We start from the raw sequence: 15097 nt of genomic DNA on the forward strand, positions 1-15097 counted from the left end.
CAATGACGTACATTCAGGGAAGTGTTTGGTTGTCTGTTTAAGTCACACTTGATGCAAGCACACAAATATGCTTTTAATTTGCGCTTCCTGCCGTGCAGGATGGAAAGGTGTTATTACAGAGAGAGATGTACAAGTAAAACATCATGTCAAAGAGTACGGCTGAAATAAAACCTATCCTTCCACGACTCTGAAGACAGAGCTTCTCCTTTTCATTCCGGCAAGGGTATTAATTAAATGTGCATAAAACTTTTCTAAAATTTCCCTCATAACACCTGATGTTGTTGATTGAAAGTACTAAGTGGCATGGATATAGCACCTCTGTTCAGAAATACTAATGTGCTCTCTTGCCTCTGTCATTATTATACTGGGTTCCTCTCTCACAATGACGGCTGCTATATCACTACACAGCAATACCAACAGCTGGTTTCACCGTTCTGTCTTTGACATAATGTTTTTGGGTGTTCTCTCTGTTCCTCTTTATCGGTTTTAATTAAAAACCAGAAAGCTGAGGTAATGTAATAGCTTGATTTGTTCAATGGTAGTTAGCCTACACCAACACCTCACTCAAATCAGGTATAGCTACATATATTTTCTATTTCTTACACTGTACTCTGTACCATATATTAAAGTAACATTACATAACACATTCCACTGATCCAAAGCATCTTTACATAGTAACTATGTATAGAGCTCTATGTTCCAAAGTCTTTTCATTGGAGTTGTAGAAACATTTTGATCACAGTATATCAATCAAGCAAACTATTAAAAGTGTTCCCATTTGTAACATAATTATCAGTAACAACGAAGGCAGTCTTTGTTCCATCATAGTCTGATTAGTGTCAGACTATCCTTCCTAGGTAGATGGATTTGGGGTATTTGTCTTTCAGGGTCGACCACTGTATGAAGAAGAAGTCTGAGAGGGTAGAGGACCTTCCCAGAGAGGAACAAGCTGTCAACTCTGCAGATGCTTTCGACGTAGACTATCAGGACCTTCTTCAATCCCAGGAGAACTCCTGCAGCGCACAGGGGGCGCAGGTCCCTGGGCCGTTACGCAGCACCTGAAACAACAGAGCGAGAGAGAGAGGTGAAATAGAATGGTCAATGTAGCGATCAGGCTGGTTCCAGTAGGTTAGGTTATCAAGGTGAGAGTGAGTGAGTTAAAGAGAGGGATTAGCACATGTTCAAACACCGTGACACTCCAAGCCACTCACAAGCCCTCAAAATCACCAAGTTGCGCCTCCACTCCTTCTCAACTCACTCTTGAGAAACAGAATGTGCTGTACTCTGCTGGCTCTGGATATACAGTCAGGAGGGAGGGATGGAGGGAGATGGAGATTTTGAGAAAGAGCAAGGAGATGGAGTAATAGGAAACTGAGAAGAGCAAGAAAGAGGGGACATAGATCCGGGCCAATAGAGAGCAACTTCATGCCTAGAGGAGTCCAAGAAGAAGAAGAAGAAGAAGAAAAAGAAGTAGAGAAAGAGAGACAGAGAGACAGAGACAGAGACAGAGAGAGAGAGCGAGACAGAGAGGATATAGAACTATAGAGACTCCATACCTTGTGGGCTAGAGGAGAGTGAAGGAGTATGGTCTGGGGAGTAGGGGAAGGAGGAGCAGGAGAGAGTGAAATAGGGTGTAGGGCTAGAAGAGAGTGAGGGAGTAGGGTTTGGGGAGTAGGGGAATTACAGGAAAGCAGACAGACAGACGGCTGTGGAGACACAGGGCCGTAGGGTCTGGAATATACATCATACAGCTAGCTCTCTCATAACGTTGGCTCTCTCAGCACAGACATAGTCTGGGCACACACACACCAACAAACACTGTAATATCCTCTCCACACCGTCATGGAAATCAAGCCATACTGGCACTACAATCATACTGTCATTAACAGGGTTGGGGGGAGGGGCTGATTATACTTGAATTATTACTACTGAAACAATCAGATAACTACTGTTATTTACTAAAAATGCCATAATTCACACAGTAACAGTACTAGAAGTACAATATCTCATTAAAACAGGTGTGATTGATAACCATGCCTGACATCAGCATATTTCACGTCCTCACAGCTCCAGTTCCTAGCAGTGAGGTCAGTGTCAGCCAGCATTGAAGAGCTGAATAGCTGACTCTACACTCTAGCTCAAAAGGTTATATAGCGTTGAGCCATGAGTGTTTGCTCTCAGCTAGGTCCTAATTTGGAAAAACACTGTCTCCATCTGTCATCACACAGGTGCAAATTTGAGTGGAAGCAGAGTGAGGCTTCAACACAAAATAAATCAAAGGCTGGAGGACTCTCTGTGCCCCCTCCCTTCGCCCTTCCGCACTGTACCTAAGATACTGGATTCACTGGTGGTGAATTGACTGAGAAATGGACCCATATTTGCTGGTGGTTGCAATGAAATTCTATGTTTAACTACCCTACAGTACATACGGATGGACTGTGTCTACAACTCCTGTACACTTGGTTTATGGCTGCTTTGTAAGGGAAACCCTCAACATAGGTCTGCGTTCCATTTGGAAGAAACGTATTGAGTGAAATATTCAGTAAAATGCTAAACTTCCACCCCTGTCCACTATACTGCTCTATTCATACATTATGTATTCCAGGAAAAAAGCAGTGGCCTTTGCTGGGAAAGCTTCTTAGATTGGGCTTAGTTTGGGCATTTCTAGCATTGGAATCACAGTACACCTCACGTAAGAAGAGTGTTGGCTCTCTAAAGCCTTTCTTTTGTAGCGCTGCATTCATAAACCTGACTGGAACATTCCTAGCATGCTTTCCCTGGCATGGTGTGTGTGTTGGCACCGTGGGGTTTATACCATAGGCCTACTGACTAACCCTTCTTCTGTTGTGCTGTGTTCTGGGAACAGGCATGATTCAGCCCTGCTACACAACCTTGCTGAGGCCTAGAATGAGCAGAACCCGCACATGATTTCCATGGCGATCAGCTGTATGACATCAGACCACAGGCATGCTAGGGACACCTGTCCATTTGTTCAAGGCCCATAATTTGTTCAGTTGACCGACAGACAGAGAGATACTAATTGCACGTCACATCTGAGTGAGGTGTTGATGATGCATCACAGGTTGAGGAGGAGTGTGCTAAAACCGGAGAGAAGTCACATACCTGATAACATCATCACAACAAACAGTGCACCAGGCATATGTCTATAGTCAACAACACATTGAGCAACAGCAGGTGAGGCGTTTGTCTGTCTGTCTATCGTACATTGTAGTCACTTCCTGATTCACTGTCTGGGGTAGATGGGGTGAGTCACCAGACAGCAGACTAGACTGTCTACAGGTGTTCAAAAGTGTTATAAAAACTTCCGCAGATCACAACCACGTTGTACCTGAGTGAGCCTGAGACGATAACATAGCATGTAATTCATGTCTGAAATAAGAAACTAGACCTGGTCTGTACGCCCGCTATACTGACTGTACTAAGCTCCCTGTAAACCTAAACTTCTGCCCAAGGAGCAGTAGCCGAGCCTAGCTGGTGACAATTCAAACCAGAGTGAACATACAAGTAACTGCCAAAATAAAGGAAACACACGAGTAAATGAGGGATACAAAGTATATTGAAAGCAGCTGCTTCCAAACAGATGTGGTTCCTGAGTTAATTAAGTAATCAAAACGTTCCATCGTGCTTAGGGTCATGTATAAAAATGCCCAGTTGCCCATTACTTTGGTTATCATGGATAGAAGAAGAGATCTCAATGACTTTGAAAGAAGGAGTTCAAAGGAGCATAGTGGATTTAAAGTGTGTGTGGGAGATTCTGGAACGGCGCCTGAGACAGCGTTTTCCACCACCATCAACACCAAATGATGACATTTTTTGTGGAAGAATGGTGTTGCATCACTTCAATAGATTTCCAGACACTTGTAGAATCTATGCCAAGGCGCATTGAAGCTGTTCTGGTGGTTCTGGTGGCTCGTGGTGGCCCAACGCTCTATTAAGACACTTGATGTTGGTGTTTCCTTCATTTTGGCAGTTACCTGTATATCTTTGGCCAGTTTGGGCGTAGAAAGTTCTAGATAACGTACCTCCTCCTTTCAATACTGTCAGCCTCTACGAATACAATATGGTTCATTATTGAGTGTAGAGAGCGATAGATCTGTGGATATATGACCTGAACCTCATCAAGCGCCAGAGAAATATTGATTCATCAAAAGAGTTGGGCTGAGTCAGTGGGTTTATGAGTTGGCCCGCCACATGCCTTCTCCTCTCTTCCTCCCACAGACAGACTATATGTATTAGGTGCTGACTTGCAGACTGCCTCTCTGATAGATCGGCGGTTTACACAGCTGCTTGACGTAAACGTCTGTGAATGTTACTTTTTTATTATTATTATTTTTGACAGCTGGAGTGGAGATGGGTGTTGGGTTACCGTGGAGATGGGGAGATGTCACAGAGGCTCTGTTTAAACAGATGGAACTGGTGGTTCCAGTGAAATACCGACCAACAGTGAATAGGGCCCACATTCAACCTATAGATGCCTGAATGTTTTATATAAGGGGATAAACAGCAGAGATATAAGAATGAGTGACACACACAAATTAAAATAAATGTTGTTACTAGTAATTACAGTGTTACTATACAGGTATAAAAGCAACCTAATGTAAAGGGTTACCTTTTATTTTAGGCAGAGCACATAGTCCCCGAAAGAAATAGCTTATTCGGGGCTACCAGCAAAGTTTCAACAGTAACCATCTGAAACCAATTTATATGGATACATTCAACACAGACAGTGGCTCATAAATGTGTTGTGCAGTGTCTCATATACATACATGAGCTAATATACACGCATGGAATGTCTGAGGTCCAGTTCGTTCTATATTCCTACATGCCGGCCCTGACATGTTTGGTTAACAATCAATCCAAAAGCCTGATTAGAGTCCATGTCAGTACCTTTAAATATAACATGAAAGCAGAGGAAAAGAGAGGGACGGTAGTATCGTATTCCTGGTCGGAATCTTTCTAGAAACAACCAAACAATCCATTCCTTTCCATTCCATTCTCTAACCTTATTTCCTAATAAGGTTAAGATGAACCATATGGTGTTTCACCACCGGAGCGGAGCGGAGTGGAGTGAACATTCAGGGGGAAAACAAACGTGGAAAAGCTAAGCCTGGCTTTAGCTTAGCACTAGCAGAAGCTACTGTACCTAACAGCTCACACAGGAATGCCGAGTACTGGGAAGGCCACCGTGGGGATCCTTGGCCACGGTCATTTGGTTTGGTTCAATGTTTGACCTTCAATCATAGCCATTGCACTATATAAAATATATATTCTTCCATCACTATTCTCGGTTCTCCCAATTGTTTTCCAGTCATGGAAAAGTTGAGTGTGTCTAGAGGATCCAATTGACATAGGACCTAGTCTGTTGAGAGGTAGGACCTAGGCTATCTGTCACTGCTATACATGATTAGGGTTAACATTAGCCACATAACCAAGTGTTACTATAGACTGAGCCATGGATTGTCTATATGTAATTTCACCTTTAGACCAGATGAGGGCATTGTCATATGGGGAATTCAATAAGACACCTGATTGTAGGAAAGGTGTAACCCTGGCCTCAATAAGAAGTGCTTCCAAATAAGAATAAATGTCCTTGTCTGAAACCAACCTTGGGAAAACAATACTTACATCAATATACAGCCCAAATTTATTCTGGAATGCATTATGTAACTACGTTTTATTCTAGCAAAACAAAAGTAGTAACACTTCAAACCTCTCACTGTGAAGAAGCTGTCATCTTATTGGATTGTGCTGACACATCTGGGGAAGGAAACAGTGGGGGTGATGGGGTGTGTGTGTGTGATCTCACAAATGTCCTTTTATGGCTAACACACGCTTAACAACCTCAAGAGACCCCCGCTCCCCCTCTCCTTACAGAGACCCCCTCTCCCCCTCTCCTTACAGAGACACCCGCTCCCCCTCTCCTTACAGAGACCCCCACTCCCCCTCTCCTTACAGAGACCCCCTCTCCCCCTCTCCTTACAGAGACCCCCACTCCCCCTCTCCTTACAGAGACCACCGCTCCCCCTCACCTTACAGAGACTCCGCTCCCCCTCTCCTTACAGAGACCACCGCTCCCCCTCTCCTTACAGAGACCCCCACTCCCCCTCTCTTTACAGAGACCCCCACTCCCCCTCTCCTTACAGAGACCACCACTCCCCCTCTCCTTACAGAGACCCCCGCTCCCCCTCTCCTTACAGAGACCCCCGCTCCCCCTCTCCTTACAGAGACCCCCACTCCCCCTCTCCTTACAGAGACCACCGCTCCCCCTCTCCTTACAGAGACCCCCACTCCCTCTCTCCTTACAGAGACCCCCACTCCCCCTCTCCTTACAGAGACCACCGCTCCCCCTCTCCTTACAGAGACCCCCACTCCCCCTCTCCTTACAGAGACCCCCACTCCCCCTCTCCTTACAGAGACCCCCTCTCCCCCTCTCCTTACAGAGACCCCCACTCCCCGTCTCCTTACAGAGACCCCCACTCCCCCTCTCCTTACAGAGACCCCCACTCCCCCTCTCCTTACAGAGACCCCCACTCCCCGTCTCCTTACAGAGACCCCCACTCCCTCTCTCCTTACAGAGACCCCCACTCCCCCTCTCCTTACAGAGACCCCCACTCCCCGTCTCCTTACAGAGACGCCCGCTCCCCCTCTCTTCCCATCTGCCCAGCCCCCCGGCCTGACCCCACACTTCACTGTGATTACTCCCCAGAATGTGTCCTGCCTCCACTGTGAAACCCCCCTGCTTCCTGCCACCGCTCCCACACAGACATGCTCATGTTTGGTCAAAACAAATAAACGTCAGCTTTTTAGTTATCCTCAAGAATGCATGCTGTTAGTGCTGACACAAACACTATATGTTAGAAGGAGAGAGGGAGAGTGTTGAACAGATTCGTAAAACTTTGTATGTACATCCCTACAGTATAAGGGTAATAAACTCACGCTCTGCGCTACACCCCTCTTTTCCCTTCCTCCCTCTCTCCCTCCATTCATCCCTGTTAGGCTACAGTCAGCTGGCTGTGAGGAACCAGTCAGGTCCTGCCACATCCTGTGAACAAGAACCTTCTCCCTCAGTCCGGCCCCCAGCCCCCGCCATTACACAACACACAGAGGGGGAGAGGAGACGGTAGAAGACAGGAAGGGAGGAGGGGTAGAGAGCGAGGGAGAAAGAAAGTGGGAGGCCCAGGTTTTTCTGTTCAGTCCTGTAGAAACCTCCCACCCAACTCTATCTATTTGTCTCTCCCTCTTCCCCTTTCTGTCTCTCTGTCTCTCCCTCTTCCCCTCTCTGTCTCTCTGTCTCTCCCTCTTCCCCTCTCTGTCTCTCTGTCTCTCCCTCTTCCCCTCTCTGTCTCTGTCTCTCCCTCTTCCCCTCTCTGTCTCTCTGTCTCTCCCTCTTCCCCTCTCTGTCTCTCTGTCTCTCCCTCTTCCCCTCTCTGTCTCTCTGTCTCTCCCTCTTCCCCTCTCTGTCTCGCTGTCTCTCCCTCTTCCCCTTTCTGTCTCTCTGTCTCTCCCTCTTCCTCTCTCTGTCTCTCTGTCCCTCCCTCTTCCCCTCTCTGTCTCTTCCTCTTCCCCTCTCTCTGTCTCTCTGTCTCTCCCTCTTCCCATTTCTGTCTCTCCCTCTTCCCCTCTCTGTATCTCTGTCTCTCCCTCTTCCCCTCTCTGTCTCTCTGTATCTCCCTCTTCCCCTCTCTGTCTCACCCTCTTCCCCTCTCTGTCTCACCCTCTTCCCCTCTCTGTCTCTCCCCTCCCTCTTCCCCTCTCTGTCTCTCTGTCTCTCCCTCTTCCCCTCTCTGTCTTTCTGTCTCTCCCTCTTCCCCTCTCTGTCTCTCTGTCTCTCCCTCTTCCCCTCTCTGTCTCTCCCTCTTCCCCTCTCTGTCTCTCTGTCTCTCCCTCTTCCCCTCTCTGTCTCTCGCTCTTCCCAATTCTGTCTCTCCCTCTTCCCCTCTCTGTATCTCTGTCTCTCCCTCTTCCCCTCTCTGTCTCTCTGTCTCTCCCTCTTCCCCTCTCTGTCTCTCTGTCTCTCCCTCTTCCCCTCTCTGTCTCTCCCTCTTCCCCTCTCTGTCTCTCCCCTCCCTCTTCCCCTCTCTGTCTCTCTGTCTCTCCCTCTTCCCCTCTCTGTCTCTCCCTCTCCCTCTCCCTCTTCCCCTCTCTGTCACTCTGTCTCTCCCTCTTCCCCTCTCTGTCACTCTGTCTCTCCCTCTTCCCCTCTCTGTCTCTGTCTCTCCCTCTTCCCAATTCTGTCTCTCCCTCTTCCCCTCTCTGTCTCGCTGTCTCTCCCTCTTCCCCTCTCTGTCTCTCTGTCTCTCCCTCTTCCCCTCTCTATCTCTCTGTCTCTCCCTCTCCCCCTTCCCCTCTCTGTCTCTCTGTCTCTCCCTCTTCCCCTCTCTGTCTCTCTGTCTCTCCCTCTTCCCCTCTCTATCTCTCTGTCTCTCCCTCTTACCCTCTCTGTCTCTCTGTCTCTCCCTCTTCCCCTCTCTGTCTCTCTGTCCCTCCCTCTTCCCCTCTCTGTCTCTTCCTCTTCCCCTCTCTCTGTCTCTCTGTCTCTCCCTCTTCCCATTTCTGTCTCTCCCTCTTCCCCTCTCTGTATCTCTGTCTCTCCCACTTCCCCTCTCTGTCTCTCCCTCTTCCCCTCTCTGTCTCTCCCCTCCCTCTTCCCCTCTCTGTCTCTCTGTCTCTCCATCTCCCTCTTCCCCTCTCTGTCTCTCTGTCTCTCCCTGTTCCCCTCTCTGTCTCTCTGTCTCTCCCTCTTCCCCTCTCTGTCTCTCTGTCTCTCCCTCTTCCCCTCTCTGTTTCTGTCTCTCCCTCTTCCCAATTCTGTCTCTCCCTCTTCCCCTGTCTGTATCGCTGTCTCTCCCTCTTCCCCTCTCTATCTCTCTGTCTCTCCCTCTCCCCCTTCCCCTCTCTGTCTCTCTGTCTCTCCCTCTTCCCCTCTCTGTCTCTCTGTCTCTCCCTCTTCCCCTCTCTGTCTCTCTGTCTCTCCCTCTTCCCCTCTCTGTCTCTCTGTCTCTCCCTCTTCCCCTCTCTGTCTCACTGTCTCTCCCTCTTCCCCTCTCTGTCTCTCTGTCTCTCCCTCTTCCCCTCTCTGTCTCTCTGTCTCTCCCTCTTCCCCTCTCTGTCTCTCTGTCTCTCCCTCTTCCCCTCTCTGTCTCACTGTCTCTCCCTCTTCCCCTCTCTGTCTCTCTGTCTCTCCCTCTTCCCCTCTCTGTCTCTCTGTCTCTCCCTCTTCCCCTCTCTGTCTCTCTGTCTCTCCCTCTTCCCCTCTCTATCTCTCTGTCTCTCCCTCTTCCCCTTTCTGTCTCTCTGTCTCTCCCTCTTCCCCTCTCTGTCTCTCTGTCTCTCTATCTCTTCCCCTTCCCCTCTCTGCATCTCTGTCCCTATCTCTTCCCCTCTCTGTCTCTCTGTCTCTCCCTCTTCCCCTCTCTGTCTCTCCCTCTTCCCCTCTCTGTCTCTCCCTCTCCCCTTCCCCTCTCTGTCTCTCCCTCTTCCCCTCTCTGTCTCTCTGTCTCTCTGTCTCTCCCTCTTCCCCTCTCTGTCTCTCTGTCTCTCTGTCTCTCCCTCTTCCCCTCTCTGTCTCTCTGTCTCTCTGTCTCTCCCTCTTCCCCTCTCTGTCTCTCTGTCTCTCCCTCTTCCCCTCTCTGTCTCTCTCCCTCTTCCTCTTCCCCTTTCTGTCTCTCTCTCCCTCCCTCAGTCTCTCTCTCTCCCTCTCAAGAGGTAGAAATAATAAGCTATGCAGCCGCTTTTATCGTACTAGACACTTGATACATCTCATAAGCTGTCCCGTGCCAGGTTAAACATCAAACTGAAGAAGTAAGCAGACTATCAATTCTTTGAAAATAATTGTGCTTCATTATTTCTAATTCACAATAGCAAAATGACAAGAAATATCAAAGAACTGAACTCATGAGTTGATATCTAGGCCTATCTACAAGTAGGCCTACAATAAGACAAAGCTATAAAGAACAAAGTCTTTGCTGAGAAAATGAGATGGGAATGAGTCTGAGTTGAGTGAACTGGTTTACTCCAAAAAATAGACTTAGACCACTGAAAGGCCCATGAATCATGAATATGTCATTAATATTACAATACAGGAAGAGATTGTACACACTGACTTGGCGGGACTTTTGACTAGTGAGAGGACTGAAGGCCATGAAATGTTTAACATTGTAGATTATTGCTGGCAGACAAATGTTGATAGTGATGTGGTAGCAAAGGTATCTGAAAATGACAAGTTGGGAAAATGGTACCACAACCTGGTCCCAGATCTGGCCGGATTATATTCTATTATGAATAAACCTTGCATGTCTGATCTGAGAGTGAAAACCTAGAGTACTATGTCAGACCTGATTACGCTATATGACATATTATATTATGATTCAACATACCATGTCTGGCCTGAACACCAGAGGGATGGAGTACAGCAGGGTGTTGACCACAGAGGAACTCCAGGACTGACACACCTCACTGCTACGAGGGATCCTCTGGATGGTAAACTGACGGGGGAGGGAAGTGATGAAATGAGTAGGCTCAATCTCACAGCACAATTGATAGGACAAAGTAGGCTAAAATGATCAAAGTTACAGCAGGGACAGGTACCACAAGCAATGCTGAATACACAGAGATACATATACATTCTCTCTATGGTAAGTAGTACTGGGAAATGTGTACACCAAATAAAGAAGGGGTTGTCGCCATCTGGTGGTGAGAATGGGAATTGCACTGATAACTTGGGTCTATAGCTCATCTCATGTCACTGAGATCTAACGACATAGATGAGTGAATAGAACTGGATTTACAAAGATCACAGCAATGAACAACTTTGTTAGGTAAGCTATTGTAACAATAAAGGCTTCATACTTAAATCAAAGATTTGAGAAAACACATCTAAAGGATCGCATTATTCAACAGACTTTCCAAACGTGGGTCTTTTGTAGACCCACTTTCTCTCTGCTTTAACCTCATGTGAAAATAAAAGTTCTGCACATGCGCCATATGTGGACAAAAAATGAATAACTTGTGGGGGACCTGTCGTGTGATTGTGTGTGAATATCTCTTTAAGAATTTTGATGTAATTCGATCCCCATAGGATTAAGCGCCTTGGGAAGTTCGGGTCTTTTTACTGATTCGGATCTTTTCGACTCGTTCAGTCAAAAGAAAGAATCTTTCGACTAATTTCGTGCATTTGAGTCAATAATGCCCAGAGCATGCAGGACCCCCTACCTGCGAACGATTAAATAAAAACTCGAAAGTCACGATTCTACGAGCCTCTCGTTCAGCAGAGGGCTTAATGGAGTTGCCATTTGTGACGGAGACTTGTAAACGTCTGCTTTAAGCAATGTTAATGTTTCAGGCATACAAATAAGATAATTTATTGATACATTTGAAACTAGGTCTAATTGTGGCCGGAACAGGACTTGATTGTTAACGACTCATGGCGGAATGCATTGCTTGACTGCCGTGAGGGTGATAAATTAGTAGACTCAATTATTCCGCTGCTCTCTCCTTCGCCACATACTTCGAAAATGTAAATGTATTACTTCTCATTGCGGACAAGAAACGTCCGTGGGCGTGGCATAGTGTTTGATCGGAACAAGGAGTCTGGGTAGCCAGGCAAGGTGATAACAAAGATTATGGATAAACTGACAAGATACCTGTCTCTCCGCCCTAACAATTGGAGTCGTTGTCCACAAAATGGTACGACGGGCTGTCTAGCTCCCGCCTATACTTTCTTTGAATTGGTGGAAACATCTCATTATTGTAACCCTTTTAAAAATATTTGATAATGGTTGCTGACGTTAACCACCTGTATTCAATGGAGAGAGATGCTTTGCTACTAGCCTCGTATCATGAAAATGCATAGCCATCTCGAGACAACGCCGATATAAAGTGTTTTTTTTATATATATATATATATATATTTTTTTTTTGTCATTTAGCAGACGCTCTTATCCAGAGCGATTTACAGGAGCAATTAGGGTTAAGTGCCTTGCTCAAGGGCACATCGACATATTTTTCACCTAGTCGGCTCGGGGATTAGAACCAGCGACCTTTCGTTACTGGCACAACGCTCTTACCCACTAAGCTGGATGTCACGTGTCCTACTTATATCAGTACACTTGTAACAACTTAAGTATTACGAAATTTATATTCGCTCAATTAAACCTCACGTAGCAAATAAGCCATTCAATTTTGTTGACCAAATTCGACACTCATTGGATCTCCATACAAAAACTCCTTGCTTAGTGGGCGAAACCACGGAAAATCGCCACCTGCTGGAGGGAGACATATTTTTAGCCGAGTTGGCCCTCTCTCTTCCTCTCTGGTGATAAGCACAGTCGTTCGCGAACTGCAGCTCCCCAAACGATTCGTTCTAGAGTTCGAGTTTGTTGAGCAGAGGCTGTGTATGTTTTGGTTTTACAAAGCTTTGTCCATCACAATATTCAATAATACATGAATTGCAGTCATTCTTGCACCATGCGATCAATTGTCAATTCTAAACATGTATTTTTCTTCTCTATGCTCATGATCTATTTTCTTGCGCGCATATGACAGACAAGTGGTGGTCGTAGTACGTCTCTGCAAACGAACGACTAAAATGAACCAGTCACTTAGAAAAATGAATCATGACTCTCGAGTCAGGTAAAAGAGTCGTTTAAAAAGAATGAATCATTCGCGAACTGCACATCACTTCCATAAACGACCATCAGTTATGCATTTAGGCTACTCTGCTGCATCCCACACCGCTGTCAATATGCGTGTTTTGTGGGGTGGATTTATCATTCATTGCATCGCAGTTTAGAACTACGGTCCCGCATCCCTTTGCACGGTAGAATTAGGCTAGTAGGGTATGAGTCAGAGAGCTATCCGTTTGAACAAAATGGTTAAACATGGCATTCGACAGAATTTGCTATGCCTTAGCACCATCACAAACCAGTTGAGTGCGGAACATATATCTGAATGAAAGACTGAATAAGAGGTAAGGCTGTTGGATTTGTGTCTATTTAGGCTATCTGCTTTTATAATTTTAAGCATATACTTTTTTTAAATATATTTTTTATTATTTTACATTTAAAGGGAATGCTGCGGTTCGGCCAATGCGGCGTGAACTGGCCCATGCATGTTGTTGGTTACATTGTTTGACATTTCCGAATTAAAATGATGCTGCATCAATTGACTGCATGATCTTTGATTGTAATGCATCTGCCGTGTAACTGTATCATTGCAATGTTACACGTTACATCACAGCAGATGCTGCGATTAATATGCTACATTTTGTTGGGTGATGGTTTGCAAGCAAATCCCATAAAATCCAACATATCGCCACATTTAGCGGTCACTGTTGAAAAATCTGACTTGAGTTGACCGACGCAAAATAGGCTTTTAGTGCAGTTGTTACCATAGGCGATTTGGTCTTATCTAGAAAATATTGCAAAATAAGTAGTAGTTTAATACAACCTTTGCACCAATTAGCCTAAATCTTGAGTTGGATGTGTTTTTATGTTTGGTGATTATTTTTTATTTTTTTACTGCTACCATGTGTTGTCTCATTGCTGAAAATGTTAACACGTTTCCCTCATGACTGTCATGCACCCTCAAACCCCCATTACTTCTTCTTCGTGTGGCCACTTGAAAATGCATGTAAAAGTCAGGGATGTAGCTCAGTTGGTAGAGCATGGCGTTTGCAACGCCAGGGTTGTGGGTTCGTTTCCCACAGGGGGGCCAGTATAAAAAAAAAAAGGTTAAAATAAAAAAATATTAAACATTGTATGCACTCACTAACTGTAAGTCGCTCTGGATAAGAGCGTCTGCTAAATGACTAAAATGTAAATGTAAATTACAAGTGCTTAAGGCAGTTTTTTTCAGTTTCCCCGACCTTGTTTAGGCAACAGCATGACCCTGGCTGTATCTTGACCTAGGCCTATTCCAACTTTTGTTGTTTATTAGGCAACTTGTAGATTTATAAGGCTGCTTGTATTACAATCACATAGGCTACTAACTGCCACCTTATTCAATCCCTCTTGTGATTCTCACATTCAAATAATATTAATGCATAGGCCTACTGTAGAAGGTGAGTTGAATAACTGCGTGGTAGTTATATAGATTTCATAGTGAGCCAAAAACTGTTGCTGAACTGCACTATGGACACCATTATGCTTCAGCTGTCTCTATATGTTTACATTTGACCTCAGTGTCCTTGCCTAGCTCCTGCATGGCATTGACATGTATCTGCCCTCGGAAGCACTGTGTGTGTCTCTGTGTCAAACCAAATCATATAACTGCCCCTGCATGTGTTTCATGTGCTGTAAATAAGTAAAAATACTTTGAAGTAGACTACAACTTAAGTAGTTTTCCTGGGTATCTTTATATTTTTGACAACTTTTACTCCACAACATTCCTAAAGAAAATATGTACTTTTTAATCCCATACATTTTCCCTGACACCCAAAAGTAATCGACTGTATACAAGTTAAATAATTTCTATAATAATGTATTTAAGGATAATCATTTATATAAATAATGTTATAATTGCATGATATGATAGCATTTTGCAAACCCGCTCCCCCCATTGGTGTAACGTTAGTTAGAAACCACAAGTGTCTATCCAGATAATGAAAAGGCACCCATGAAAGAAAGTTCAAGGATCTTACATTTGTGACATGCATGATCATGAGCAAAGTCATTGTAGCCTATGATTTCACTTCCCCTGTGAGAACAATGAGCACGGGCTAACTTGGCTTTGCTATACCACAGCCGAAGCCTGCTAGCAGCCTACCTACTAAAGGCTGCACCGTGTCCATACATGTAGAAAAAAACAGTGATGTAAATAAACCCTGGATTGCTGATGTTATGTATTGGCCAGTGAGAGGCTTTGAAGCAACCGGTCGGCCATATTGGCACTCCCCAGAAGGAGCAGTCCTCCACGGCGAATAAATGTAATTCTACAGTATTTCAATTAAATGTTTAAAGGACAAAATTATATGTATTTATTTTTGTTGTTGTAGTGGGGACAGTAACACTAGAACTGTCCGAAAATTACACTTTTAATGATTTTTAAATATATATATTTTTATGTTTAGCTCACATAAT

At 45.3% G+C, this 15097-nt stretch overlaps 1 protein-coding gene across 1 annotated transcript; it reads right to left on the reverse strand.

Moving 5' to 3' along the window:
• Window positions 1-839: 839 nt before the first annotated feature.
• alg14 (ALG14 UDP-N-acetylglucosaminyltransferase subunit) lies at window positions 840-14673 on the reverse strand (the record flags this gene model as incomplete). The annotated part of the gene is given in 5 exon segments (XM_084152135.1): window positions 840-921; window positions 923-1031; window positions 1034-1058; window positions 10398-10505; window positions 14659-14673. Coding segments are annotated over 5 exon segments (339 nt in total).
• Window positions 14674-15097: the final 424 nt, after the last annotated feature.

This window comes from Coregonus lavaretus, assembly GCF_964263955.1.
Source record: "Coregonus lavaretus genome assembly, chromosome: 34".
Taxonomy (NCBI): Eukaryota; Metazoa; Chordata; class Actinopteri; order Salmoniformes; family Salmonidae; genus Coregonus; species Coregonus lavaretus.